General features: G+C 40.7%; 1 protein-coding gene across 11 annotated transcripts in view; it reads right to left on the minus strand.

Annotated features, from left to right (window-relative positions):
• Window positions 1-2426: 2426 nt before the first annotated feature.
• Window positions 2427-13462, minus strand: part of TJP2 (tight junction protein 2) — a 77502-nt gene continuing 66466 nt past the window's right edge. For all 11 annotated transcript variants that reach the window (XM_063179994.1, XM_063179995.1, XM_063179996.1 and 8 more), the window contains 12 exons: window positions 12721-12829; window positions 11877-12087; window positions 10278-10465; window positions 9144-9239; window positions 8957-9036; window positions 8293-8503; window positions 7775-7875; window positions 7179-7391; window positions 6710-6820; window positions 5493-5822; window positions 4983-5068; window positions 2427-3350 (listed from right to left, as the gene is read on the minus strand). In XM_063179994.1, coding sequence (XP_063036064.1) covers window positions 3179-3350; window positions 4983-5068; window positions 5493-5822; window positions 6710-6820; window positions 7179-7391; window positions 7775-7875; window positions 8293-8503; window positions 8957-9036; window positions 9144-9239; window positions 10278-10465; window positions 11877-12087; window positions 12721-12829 — 1908 coding nt within the window. In that variant the 3' untranslated portion in view covers window positions 2427-3178. The remainder of the gene's footprint in view (window positions 3351-4982; window positions 5069-5492; window positions 5823-6709; window positions 6821-7178; window positions 7392-7774; window positions 7876-8292; window positions 8504-8956; window positions 9037-9143; window positions 9240-10277; window positions 10466-11876; window positions 12088-12720; window positions 12830-13462) is intronic.

Consider the following 13462-nt stretch of genomic DNA (forward strand, 5'->3'; position numbering starts at 1 on the left):
CTCAGCAGAGCAGAGCGGAGGGGCAGAATCCCCTCCCTGGCCCTGCTGCCCACGCTGCTCTGGATGCAGCCCAGGACACCTCTGGCTGTCTGGACTGCAAGTACACACTGTTACATTATATTCAGGTTTTCAACCACAAGAACTCACGAGTCCTCCTCTGCAGGGATACTCTCAATGAGTTCAATTCCCACTCTGTACTCTGTCTGGGATTGCCCTGTTCCACGTGCAGCACCTAGGACTTGGACTTGTTGAGCTACGTGGGGTTCTTGTGGGCATTTCTCAGGTTTGTCCAGTTTCCTCTGGATGGCATCCCATCCTTTTGCTTTTGTGCCACATGCAGCACTCAGTTTCATGTCATCTGCAAACCTGCTGAGCACCACTCGATCTTCACTGACCGTGTCATTTATAAAGATCCTGTCTTCCAGCTCAGGGGGCCGAGGGCAGCTGCTCTCACTGTTCAAAACTGAGGCAAAAAAGGCATTCAGTAGCTCGGCCCCTTCCTCACCACTTGTCAGAGCGTTTCCCCATGAATCCAGCAAAGTTCCGCCTCTTCATCCTGGCTGAGGTGGATGATCCCGGCGTGAGTGGGGGCCGGGAAGCGGGCGGGGGAGCTGCGATGCTGCCGCGGCGGGTCCCGTGTGCCCGTCCCGATGTCGGAAGCCCGGGGTGCCGCCAGCGCCTCCCGCCGTCCGCTGCCGGACAGACAGACAGACTGCCTGCCTCCCTGCCCCGGGAGCAGCCCCGGGCACCGCGGTCCGGACCGAGCTCAAACAGCTTCTCCTGGGAGAGGGACCCCTCAGCTCCGTTACACCGCATTTAAATCGATATATTTCATGTGTTCTGTATATCACACATTTGTATTATATTGGTATTCTCTTGATCAATGATCTGGAAAGGGTCCGAGTGCCCCCTCAGTCAGTTTGTGGGTGTCACCAAGTTAGGTGTGTGTTGATCTTCTCGAGGGTAGAAAGGCTCTGCAGAGGGCTCTGGACAGGCTGGATCGATGGACCAGGGCCAGTGGTTTGAGGTTTAACATGACAAAAGCGTCAGGGCCTGCCCTTGTGAATTCCCCTTATGCTGGGTCACAACAACCCAACAGCAGCGCCACAGGCTGGGGACAGAGTGGCGGAAAATTGCCCAGCAGAAAAGGGCCCGGGGGTGCTGGTGACAGCAGCTGAACATGAGCCAGCTGTGCCCAGGTGGCCAAGAAGGCCAATGGCATCCTGGCCTGTGCCAGCAGCAGTGTGGCCAGCAGGAGCAGGGCAGGGATTGTCCCCTTATCCTTGGCACTGGTCAGGCCACACTCAGGTGGTGTGCTCAGTTCCGGGCATGCCGCTGCAGGACATGGAGGGGGTGGAGGTCCAGAGGAGGGCAGTGGAGCTGGGCAAGGGTCTGGAGCACAAGTCCTGTGAGAAGCAGCTGGGGGTGGTTAGCCTGGAGAAAAGGAGGCTCAGGGGCTCTCTGCCAAGGAGGTTGGTAGTGAGGGGGACGTCAGTCTCTTCTCCCAGGTAACAAGTGATAGGACAAGAGGAAATGGGCTCAAGTTGCACCAGAGGAGGTTTGCACTGAAAAAAAGGAAAAACCTGTTCATAGAAAGAGCTGTCGGGCATTAGAACTGCCCAAGTAAAGTGGCTGAGTCACCATCTTTGTAGGAATTTGAAAGACATGCAGGTGTGATATGGACAAAGTTTGGTGGTGGATTTGGCACTGTTCAGTTTATGGCTGGACTTGATGATCTTGGAGGTCTCTTCCAACCCAAATTATTCTAATCTGAGCAGCACAAGTTTCCTCATCCCATTTCTTCAACAAGAAAATTCTACCATTTCTAAGAGGGTGTTACAGAATCATGGACTTCCTGAGTTGGAAGGGAGCTACAAGGATCAGTAGCTCCCTTGGGGATGAACCTGCACAGGACCATCCCCAAGAGTCACACCACGTACCCAAGGAGCATTGTCCCAGGGCTTCTCGAACTCTGTCAGGCTGGTGCCCTGGGGAGCTGTTCCAGTGAGAGCTGAACCACCCTCTCAGTGAAGAACCTTGTCCTAATATAGACTATATAGTTAGGGGTTGGAAGGCACTTTATTTTTAGAACAGCATTAGAAAACCCTCTTTTGTATTGCATCAAAAGTAATTTTTATTTATGCTGCCTTGAATAATTTTATTGTGTAAGATTAAAGAGCAGAAATGATGAGGCAAAACTTAATATTCTAAGAAGTAAGTCCCTTGCAGGAACTCCATAGTTTTGCACCAGTTTTAAATCACAGCAGATTTTAAAATTATATTCAGAAAAGTGTGAAGCACACCAATAGTGATGTTTCCCAGTGACTTGAACAGAAGGAGAGGAGACCCTGAACTGAAACAGTGCACTCATGGAAATCAGCAATTCTAGACTAATACCGTTGAAAATAAAAATGAGATACACAAGGTTTGTCTAGAATATATACTTTATTATTTGCAGTCTGTGTAAATTTTAATATGTGACTGAATTTTCTACACCATTTTCTCTGGTTAAGCACATCTTGGTTTTTTCCAACCACCCAGTCAATTGCACCTTTAATATGTACAGTCAGTATTTATGAATATTGCATATGCATCTATGAACTTAGAAAAATAACATGCAAGGAAAACTGTTACCATGAAACTGATAAAAAATAAAGATAGGTAAAACAGTCAATCCCCTTTTTAGTGTGTTATGGCTTTGCACCAAGTATCAGATGTCAAAACAAACAGCTTCAGATGTTCTTGTTAAAGGCACTTACTGTTCTTCAAATACACTTTCACATTTAGTTCTATTGCGTTAGAAGTGTATCTCTGGGATCATACTTTTATAACACAGCAGAACAGTCCAAAAAGGCAGCATTAATAAAAAGGAAAGAGGGGGGCTTATATTGAAATATGAAAATGCCAAGAATTAACACAAACTTTAAGGATTTGGTCCTTATAAAACAGGCAACAGCATTCAGGCAATAGTGATTTCTTTTCATAGACACTGACAAAATAATATCCCCAAAAAATGAACTCTTCCAGTTCCAGTGTATAGATATGTCTGAGTTGAGTAGCGTACCCTCTAACACCACCCCCCAGTAAAAGCACAGCTTTTCAAGACTAATTACTGTTCCACTTTGGCTGCGAAGGAAGAAACCTCAGAAGAGTGTTAGACATGGACATGCTAGCAAGCCTACAACTCCGTGTCTCTGTATCTGGATGGCTGTCTGTAATAGCCCTTCTTAGAGTGGTCTGCCAGCTGCCGGCGGTATTCCTCCTCCTCCTCCTCGGCATCGCTGCCGTAACCCACGCGGTTCTCCAGGTAAGGTCTCACAGGAGCCTTCTGGGGTTCCGGAGGCCTGGAGCTAACACAGCAGAACATGCAAAGAGAAAGAGAGCAAGTCTACTCCCATTATGAAAAACCAAAAAATACCATCTGCTTGATGGCCACGTCCAGCTTAGAAAGGCAGATGGAGCAAATGAAAAACTGCATGACTATGGTAAACCTATCTGGAGAGGAATTTTATTTCTATCAAGCTGGAGGATGAAGCTCAGATTTGATGTATTCAACCTACCTGGAAAAATGCCAAATTTCAAGTTTTAAACTGCACACACAGAGACATCAATAGCCTCATAGTGCTCTATTCCTGAGCAGAGAGGATTCCAGCCTTGCTACAACCCCAACTGACATCACCCTTAATTAGTTTTGCATAGAATTTTTTCTATACCTCCTTCTTCTTTTGCATCCTCAGTCTTCTGTCTCAAAGTCCAGAGACTTCTTATGTGACATTTCTTAAATTGGTAGCCTTTTCACTCAAATTTGTAGCCTTTTCAATCACAGCTCTCACTAAGGCACTTAGCCTTAAAAGTGGGCAGAAATAAACCACACATTTGCTTTTTATACACTATGGTGCTACACATTTGGCATGACATTAAGCAGACATAGAAAAACAGAATCTGTCAAGGCAGGTATTTCCTCAGTTTCAAACCCATGATTTTTGCAAGCCCTACTCTGGAAAAAAAAGATGGTATTGTCCTTACATCTTTCTCCCAGGGATTAAATACTCCCTGCTAGGCCAATCATTAACACTTCTGTAAAAAGCCAACAACACTGATTTCTGCATGTAAGCAAACACTATGCAAATGTGGTGAAAGATTAATTTTCATTATTTTTATAAAGCTTCCAATGCTTTATAAATGCTTTTCTGAATCTGCAAAGAAATCCAGGAAATCTCAGTTTTCCATCTTTGCATTTTAGATTATTTCCTGTGACATCAAAGCATTTGAATCAGAAAAAAATGTTCCATTTCTATTGGCTATTGCTAAGATGCAAGAAAATATTGAGTCCTGAAGAGCAGAAGACAAAATCCATCATGCAGTTAGCTCTTGCATAGGTGTCAAGTCCTAGAAATGTGCAGTGTGTAGGGTAACATAGTGCAGTGGTCGACCCATCCAAAACTTACTGAATTTTAAAGGACTACTACTTCCATCAGATTTGATGGGTCACCTGTATCAACTTTCATCCTTAGCTTACCTAGCCACATTACATATCTGTAAAGAAGAAGCATGCAAGTTATTAAGTGTTATTAGAACAGCAAATATTTGTTAGGACAGACTAACAGTCATCAAGTAGCTAGCACAGGTAGAAGGGACATCAGAGGACATGAATGCAGGCCAGCTTCTGTAACACTGATTGGGACACAAAACTGTCTCTGCAAATATTTCAGTGACACAATGTAGTATTTCTTCCCAGATGACTCAAATAACTATAAATTAACTTGCTATAAATGAACTAAAAGGAAAAAAATCTTGAAATGAGTTCACTGAAGAGTTTGCTAAAATTCTGCCCCACCTTTATGATAATCATTGAGGCATCACAACAAAACAATATATCAAGGCAGGATGACTTGTATGAACAAAAACTGGCAAGATCAGTTTTCCTCCTGCCAGCAAAGTCCGTAATTGAGACAGAATGTTTGGAACTGGGTACACCTTACCTCATCGGCTGTGGCCAGCTCTGTTCTGACTTCTGTGTTTTGACAGGGACAGCATAAATATCCGGATGCTTTTGGGCTATTTCAATCTTTAAAAGAAAGTAGAAGAAAATAATTGTTCTTTTTTGATCCTATATTTGCATCTAGGGTCTAGCAGGACACTGCTACATCTGAAATAATTAAAGCACAAACTGGTAATATCCTATTGATATTCCTACAGTCATGTCATCTTTTGCTAGGGTACTAATTCAAAGCACTCTTGAGAACAATGGATTGCCAAAAGCAACAGGATTATTAGAAGTCAGGTTTTTATAGTTACAACAGGAAACCTTAAAACACGACCTGTTTTTATACATAAATACACACAATGAGTGAGAGCATGTCTCTGAGTGTGGTTCCCCAAACTTCTCCCTCCATAAGCAACACAATGCAAAGGGCATGATTTTAGTTTCCAGGACTCTGGCTGTTCTATAGGTTGCAAAGCACAGGAGGGGGAAAGGCATCTCCTCATACCCTGGCATTCTGGGCCTCTTGTAGCTCTTGCATTCTTTGCATCCTTGCCTTGTGATCCATCTCCTCAAATATTTTTACTTTCCTCAGTACTGATTTTGGAGTATGTTCTTGTTCGCTTCCTTCCTCTTCCAACTTTGCCTCCTCCTCCTCCTCCTCTGCAGGCTGAGAGTTTCTCAGAATGGGACGCCCAAAGGCAGGTTTCATAGAAACAGGTGGTGGCGGTGGTTTAGCTGATACAGTTGAAGTCTCACTGCTGACAGCAACATTACTCAACTTGGAGTCATAGCTCTTGGGGAAGTCATATGGATCCTCTCTGTTTTGTAACTTCCCCTGCAAGTATAAAACCCACAAAGTTTACATCAGCAACTGTATATTTTAGTTTCAAAAGAAGCCATTAACCTGAAAGCACTCACTTTGCCCCATGCATTTACCAGTTCAATTTTCATATGATGTAATACTTCAAGGATGTTTGAACTGCTGCAACATTTTGGGCATATGCTCATAGACTACACATCAGGCCATAGAAGACCAGGACATTTAGACTTTTTAGACATTTGTTTGTCCTATTTGTTAAGGATTACCAGAACTACATGTGTTAGAGTACAGCACAGAGAAAACTGATGCCCCAAATAATTTTTTACTATTGCTTAATGTGAGGTATCATGACCTAAAATTTAGACGTGCACAGAACCCAATGTTTTATATTCAGCTTTTGTTTTCACTGTGCATGTCCTCCTCTGCCCTATTTTCATTGTCAAGGCACACTTGGGCTGTATTTTGAATATTTAGAGTATACGACCTATTTTTTCCCCTCTTGCATCATTCCTGAGCAAACAGTTGACAGAAAGTTCTAGTGATGGTCAGGTGGTAGATTCTGATTTTGTGCTTCACAGTAATAGCCATGAGATATGTTTTTCCTGGTGATTAGTCTACTTTTAATCTTGCTGAGCTAAAAAAGTGCCTTCAGTTTGCTAGTAGATACAAAAAGAGGAGTTTACTTTCTTATTCCATATTAGAGATCACATGTATTTGAGAAGAGCTGTTATCCAATAAGTCTTCTTTCTGCTTGATCCTGCAACACTTTCAGTCATTTCTTCTGTCCACACTTTAAGTGTTTTCTAGTCTCTGACCATTTCTATTGCTTTTTCCAATCTGTCACTCTGGAGAGTTCTCCAGAAAGAGGATGTTAGTATTCAGATTTGTTTCTACAAATTTACCTTAGGTGGTTCAGGCTTGAATGCTGGAGGTGGACTTGGTTCTCTAAGGATCTCCCTGCTACCAGCTTTTCTCAACTGAGCCCTTGGTTCTGGAGTAAACTTTTTTAAACTCTGTGAAAGAGAGAGATAAAATCACTGCAGAAGCCAGTAATTCAATCATTTTTTCTCTCTCTTAAGTTTACAATTTTGGGAGCATTAACCTGGAGTCAAAAGATTGCCAGCAACCTGACTACAATCACCGCAAATGTAATTGAAAAGTTCAAGGCCATGAGACATCATCAAGACATCTATAAATTTAGGAAGAAAAGCAGAGATTTTCTTTTATTTTCCTCTTTGTAGTGTAGATCTAAAACACTATCAGAAGCAAGGTAAAGCTGCTGTTTAAAAAAATCCTCTGAATTTTAAACCATCCATAAGGGTTTCCAAAAAGCCCAAAGTTCAGTCTTACTGAAAAATCCAATCATCTCACCTCCTCGTGATGCACAGGTTCAGAGGATCGGCTAACAGATGAAATCCTCGGCTCCTCCAAAGGCTCATCAAGTTCATTGTCAGTGTATGCACCACCTTCTCCATCCGTATCCTCCAGGTCACTGATCAGGCGGCTGTCACAGCTCAAATAATCAGCACCCATGGCAGTAAGGTAGGACATACGATCATCTGCGTCATCTTCCATGCCATCCATCTACGGGAAAGTCAGTAAGAAGTAAGGAACAAAGATTAAATAAAAGTCCAGTTAAGACTCAACATTAGGCCAAACAGCTCATGCTCAACATCAGTCAGCTCTTAAGAATGACTTCATGGAACTGAAAGAAACTAATGCAGAATCACAACGAAAAGTCCTCTTCAAGTTCATCCCTCATCATCATTCTCCCCTAGCCCAGCATTAGCGATGAAACCTCCAAAGTGTTACAGAAAGAATAATATTTTTTTTGTTAAAGACATACATCAACTGACTATTTGTCTAGCCCACTGACCACTGGCAAATGAATTTCTGAACAATTTTTACTGGCAAGAGATACTTTGAAACATGTATATAGCTTCAGAGAGTATGGACTGACTGCTTACCTTTCCTTCTGATACCCATACTGCTTCTCCTTGCTGTTGCTGAATTGTATCCTTCAGGCTACCATACCAGCTATCATTGGCTGAATTCAAATTAATGGTTGCTGTAAAAATTGAAGGAAAAGGTGTATATAACACGGTAAATGCAATCCCTTATCCATTCTTGGCTGTTTAACACTTTTTGCTTTAGATAATTTGTGAGAATGTTAAACAGCCACTTCATTTAGATCATTGAGAAAAGCGTGGTATTCTTGCTTTATTGTTGGACCATTCCTAAGCTTATTAAATCACTTGTCTTTTAATGGCAATAAACCAGCACAATTCTTTTTCTATTAGAATTTGGCAGAACAAGGAACTTTGAAAGAAATCAAGGAAGGCATTAGTCATGACCACACCTTCACACTCTTTTAGGTCCAGCCTGCATGAGCTAATATGCAGAGTAATAAGTATTTGTCTCAGGATTTACGTAGTCTCATACACTACTCTCTTAGTCAGCAGGTTAAACAAACATTCTTCCTTACCTGTAAAGAGGTGGGGGCAAGTTTTCTTCAGTTTGTTTGCTTGCTCATAAAGTTTTCTTGAGCTCTTGTTTGATGTAGGACATAGCCTTTGTCTCATGGTCTTCACACCCTGCTTACTGTCTGGGTTAAAGAAGACCACAATTGGAAACCACTGGGTGTAATTTAGCAGATCCACTGCTTTAGGAGTGACATCCAACAGAGCATGTTTATCCTGTTAACAAGAAAGGCCAGTCAATGTGGTGCATGTGGGAACAAGTGGAGGTGACTGAACATGGGATGCTAAGAACACCAGGACATTTGAATCCAAACAAGAGCACAGCTTGTGGAATGTTTTCCCGCAGTTATACTATATTTAGAATGTTAAGAGCAAGAACAGCACTGCATGACCGTAAAGCCTCTGGCAAATTCAGAAAGCATATAGTAAAACAGATTCTCCTCTGTAGAAATTTAGAATGGACTTGAGAAGGAAAATTTAATTTCTAGTATCAGGTTCAAAGCTATAAAAATTACTAAAATTGCCATTGAACAACTTCAAAGCAGCTTTATCATTAAGCTTATTACAGAAAGAGATGCAGTGAAAATTTGAGTACTCTGAAAGTTACAGGAGCAAACAAATCAAACACCATGCCTTTAAGCATAAGCAATTTTCAGAGGAATGCCCTACCTGCTCAATGATTTGCCTCACAGTGTTCAAGCGCACTACTCCAGTTGACTTCTCTGAACCTGCATCTCTGGGTTCTGTCTCTGCAAAGACAACATCTTAGCTTATCTAGAGTGGCCAGGCAGCTGTGATTATTAAGTTATCCATGCTCTCAGTTAAGGATGAAAAAGACACTAAGAGGACAACTTACTTGCTGTCTGGTACAGGTGAGGCAAGTCGTTTGACAACTTCTCCATAGCGACATCTGCAATAGGGCCAAATATCACCACGGGTCTCTTAAAACCAGCTGAAAGAAAAATATTTGGAGAAAAGAAAAATCTGGTAAGACTGGGTTTATATATAAAAGACAAGACCTTCAGTTACTATGCAAAGTTGAAGTTATTAAAAATATATTTTAAAAAAAGTATTTCCCAGAGGTTCGTGCAACGGCATAATAAAGAAAACTACTTTTACCAGCTGAGAAAGAGACTGTTTTCATTAACAGCTTTCTTATTCCTTCTAGACGGATCATATTTAGAATATTTTACATCTGAAAATGTACAGATCTTCATTTATATTTCCATCCATCAAAACTCCATGAACCTTGACACAGTGGGCTTTGTGTGAATAAAGACACAAATGATAAACTACTGCAATGCAGCTTGAAGAAGCAAAGAAATGTAAAACTATGTTACTGATCATGTTGAAGCAAGTGAAAACACAGTCCTCAGAGTTAATGGGGAGATGCCATTACCCCAAGTCTTCATCCTGGCATCTGGGATCTCCTTTAAAATACTCTTTACTAGTTTGTTTTGCCCCAGAATACTGTCATGTGTTACTACCCAGAAAATCAGCTTCATCTGCTCACCACTAGTAATACAGCTCGTTAACAGTCGTGGAGATAGACCAAATGAGCCATGACTATATTTGGACTGTTGAAAATCCTTGGGTTCTATTTGCTCTGAACCTACTGTTGAAGTGCTGTTTATCAAGATTAGGTTGGTCTCAGGTGTATGGATTGTACTTTCAGAACTAGTCAAGAAGTAATCTGAAGAAACAAGGAAAGCCCTGCTGTTTCATCCCTTTTTCATTTTAAACCTTCAAACTGGCAGGTATATTTTGGAGGCAAGAGAACCACAGCCATTTAAAAGGGTAAAAAAGCTTTCTCATAGAATTATTAGTAGCATCCAGCAGTCTCCTTTCTGAGAAAAATATCATCCTTTCCCGTTGTTCTAATTCCACATAGTTACAAGTTGTTAGAAATCACTTTCTCAGCTGACCAAACATTTGGATGCTAAAGCAGCCAACAATAAATGGGCAGCCAGCTGAAAGCAGTCTCACCTACCTTCACGCAACTGAACGCGCTCGTAAGCTGGGAACTTTGTGCTCACAGATACAATAGCTGTCAGATCTTCACGACTCTTCCTCAGATTCTTCTTTGCTCCAGATCGCTGGCCACGTGTTCTCCAGAAATCTGCCCTATCACTTGAGCCATCCTTTTGGGCATTCTGAACACTGGCCATCTGTTCAGCTCTGACAGAGAAAGTAGGGAGTTCAGAACTAGTCAAGGGGGGCAAGGGTGCTTTCACTGATGAACAATGGATTTTGAATTTGCAACAGATAATTTGCCAGATAGATAGAAAGGAGTGGAGGTAAAAGCACACCAGTTCAGGTGCCTTTGCCTGGGAGCAAACACATTGTCAGAACAACGCTCTGATCTGCCACAGCTACAAGTTGCTGCACAGGAAGGAGTTCTGAGGTATTAAACCGATCACTTACATGACTGTAAATAAAAGAATGCAAATGCAAAGAGATAGTGAGAGAGGGCAACTCAGAACTGAAGGCCTAAGAAATTACTGTCATTATTCTCTTCTCCATTAGGCCTCAAAAGTTATGTCACTAGAGCACAGAAACAAAGGCTGGTTTGGTCAGACCAATTAACAGAGAGGAGAAAAAGTGCTTACCAGGAGACAGACAAGGGAGTCACACAAGAAGCGTATTTTGCAACTTGTGTGCATCACATAATTATGAGCTTTTTCTTCTATCATAAAATTACAACCACACTCAAACTTAAAAGCTACAGTCTAAACATTCAGCTACAGTCTGGTTGTGGTTTTAAGGTTTTTTTTATCTGATTAATTTTAATAGTTTTATGCACTGTATACATTTGAACAGATATTATTACCTCCCATGAATTTTGATTAGGAAAGCATATTTAAGCAAAAATATTGCTGCGCTTCATTCAATATTTTACAGAAAAATACAGACTATAGCTACAAAAAAAACCCCACAAAACCATAACCAAGCAAAACAAAACAAAAAAAAATCCCCTAAAAAATACTACCCTCCAAAAAAAACTGTGTCTCAGAATAAATACTTAAAACACTCTCCAAAACTGTATACATAAGAAATTCAAGCACTGAATTCTTCTAAAGATTAATCATCAGAGTATTCTTGCACAAAAAGTCACAAGCTTCCTCAGGTGAAGGATTTTTGTTTGTTTAGTTTTTTTGTTTCATTGGGGTCTTTTGTTTGCTTTGATTTGGTGAGGGTGAACATACAAAGAAGAAGCTGGGGGGAAAAAAGCAAAAGCCTAACAAAAATAGGACCCACCACCCATTTTCTGGAAGAGGAACTGAAGCAGCTACTGCTCAAAGCTTGGTTGATTGCTGATACAGAAGCTCTAAGTCTGTGCTCTAAACAATGACCTGGTATGTAGGTAACACCACCCTCTCTCACTGTCTCCTCCTTTAGAACTGCATAGTTGTAAAATATGCAGTTTTTATAGGCACAATTCTTGTAAAAATGAAGACAAAACTATTCTTTCATTCTTGTAGAAGGGAATAGAAAGAAAGAAAGGTATGACATTGGAAGCAAAAATCACTTGGTGAAGGGAAAAAATCTTACTTCTAACAATGGGTAGGAACATGTGGTGCCACCTTACCTGCTCTTATTTGGAATGAGGCCCTTTTCCAGTTCATTTCCAATTCTCACAGCCAGCCAGTTTCCCAGTTTGCCGTCATACAGTGTATCAACTACTCTAAAGATCTCGCCCCTGGTGAATGCTAAGCTCTGTGGTGATTCTTTGTCACACTCAAAGTGACTCCTGATGAAGAATGAATCTCCTCTGCCACAGGCCATGATGTCTCTGTAGACTAAAACAAGACCTCCATTTTAGCTTATATTTTTTTACACTTGAAAGAAAGATAAAGCTGTGATTCTAGTGAATACAGTTTTGAAATTCTAAGGATCTGCTCAGAAAAATGAAAAAACTCAGATCTACATTCCTCTACAAACTCTTAGGAGTGTTACATCCTTGTATGTGCACAGCCCTTACAGCTCCAGGGCAAAAGGCAGCTATGGTACTACAGTCTTGCAGCAGGCTGTGTTTCCCAAAAGGAAAGCAAGAAGCTTTTCTTGCTCCTTAACTGCTCATGAATAAAATTGTCCATTTTCTGCTGATCAAATCCCTTCTGACTGCCAAAGCACAGCAGATCTTCTCCAGCTGCTACAGACAGAAAAACAGAGGAAAAAGCAGTACCTTACCACTTCACAGGACTAAGAGTTGCTATTTGCTAATAATAAAAGACATGGAAAAGTACTCTGAAAAAGACATCACACATGCAGCATTGCATGTATGGAATGCAGCTATCTTCTCAACCAGTGAAAAAGGAGATAAACTAAAATGCTATCAAAAATAAGCACAAGAGAGATTATTTGTGGTTTCACTGACAAAGCACAGCTTAAAATATTCATAGATATAGACACATTTTTTTCAAAGCACCTACCTTCATATTTGCTTTGAGCCAAAATTGTCACAGTTTCACCTTTGGGAATTTCTAAGAGATACAAAACAGCTTCTTCCCGAACCATGCCTCTGAAGTCTTGAGTGTTTACCTACATAACAAAAAAACCCACAACAACTGATAAATCAACAATAAAAGGAATAACCACAGATTTTTCTTTCATCTGAAAAATCTTAATATTCTCTTCCCTTATTATTTTCACATGTAGCTATATATCTGTATCAATCTATCTATATATAAAAGTAAATTATTGTCTCTTGTTAATATTTAATTCCAGCTATTATATTATAATTCCTGAAATAAAATGTTCTGCTTGTACATTGCTAGATTGTTTCTTTAACTTTAACAGCCTCTAGAAGGGGCAAGTGAAAAGAGATAGAGGGAAAATTACATAAACCTTCCATGTGAATTTTCAGAAAAAAAGCAGAATTATTAAGTAGCACAGATGATATAAATAAGAAACCTGAAAAATTAATCACCATAACCCAAATAAACTGGAGAAAGATGAAAGAATTTTTGGCCCCAATATTTCCCCTCCAAGTCTAGGAAGAAACACTGTACAAAAAATTTATTGTGCCATCTTGCAGCATTTTTCTTGATTAATATTTAACTACTCCTTCCATAAAATTATAAACAAACTAAAGCTTGGTATACACTGCTCCTTCAAGAACTCATACCACATATACACCCTTGCAAAGCAATAACTTGATTCCTAAGATCATAA

Source organism: Melospiza melodia, chromosome Z, assembly GCF_035770615.1.
Source record: "Melospiza melodia melodia isolate bMelMel2 chromosome Z, bMelMel2.pri, whole genome shotgun sequence".
NCBI lineage: Eukaryota > Metazoa > Chordata > Aves > Passeriformes > Passerellidae > Melospiza > Melospiza melodia.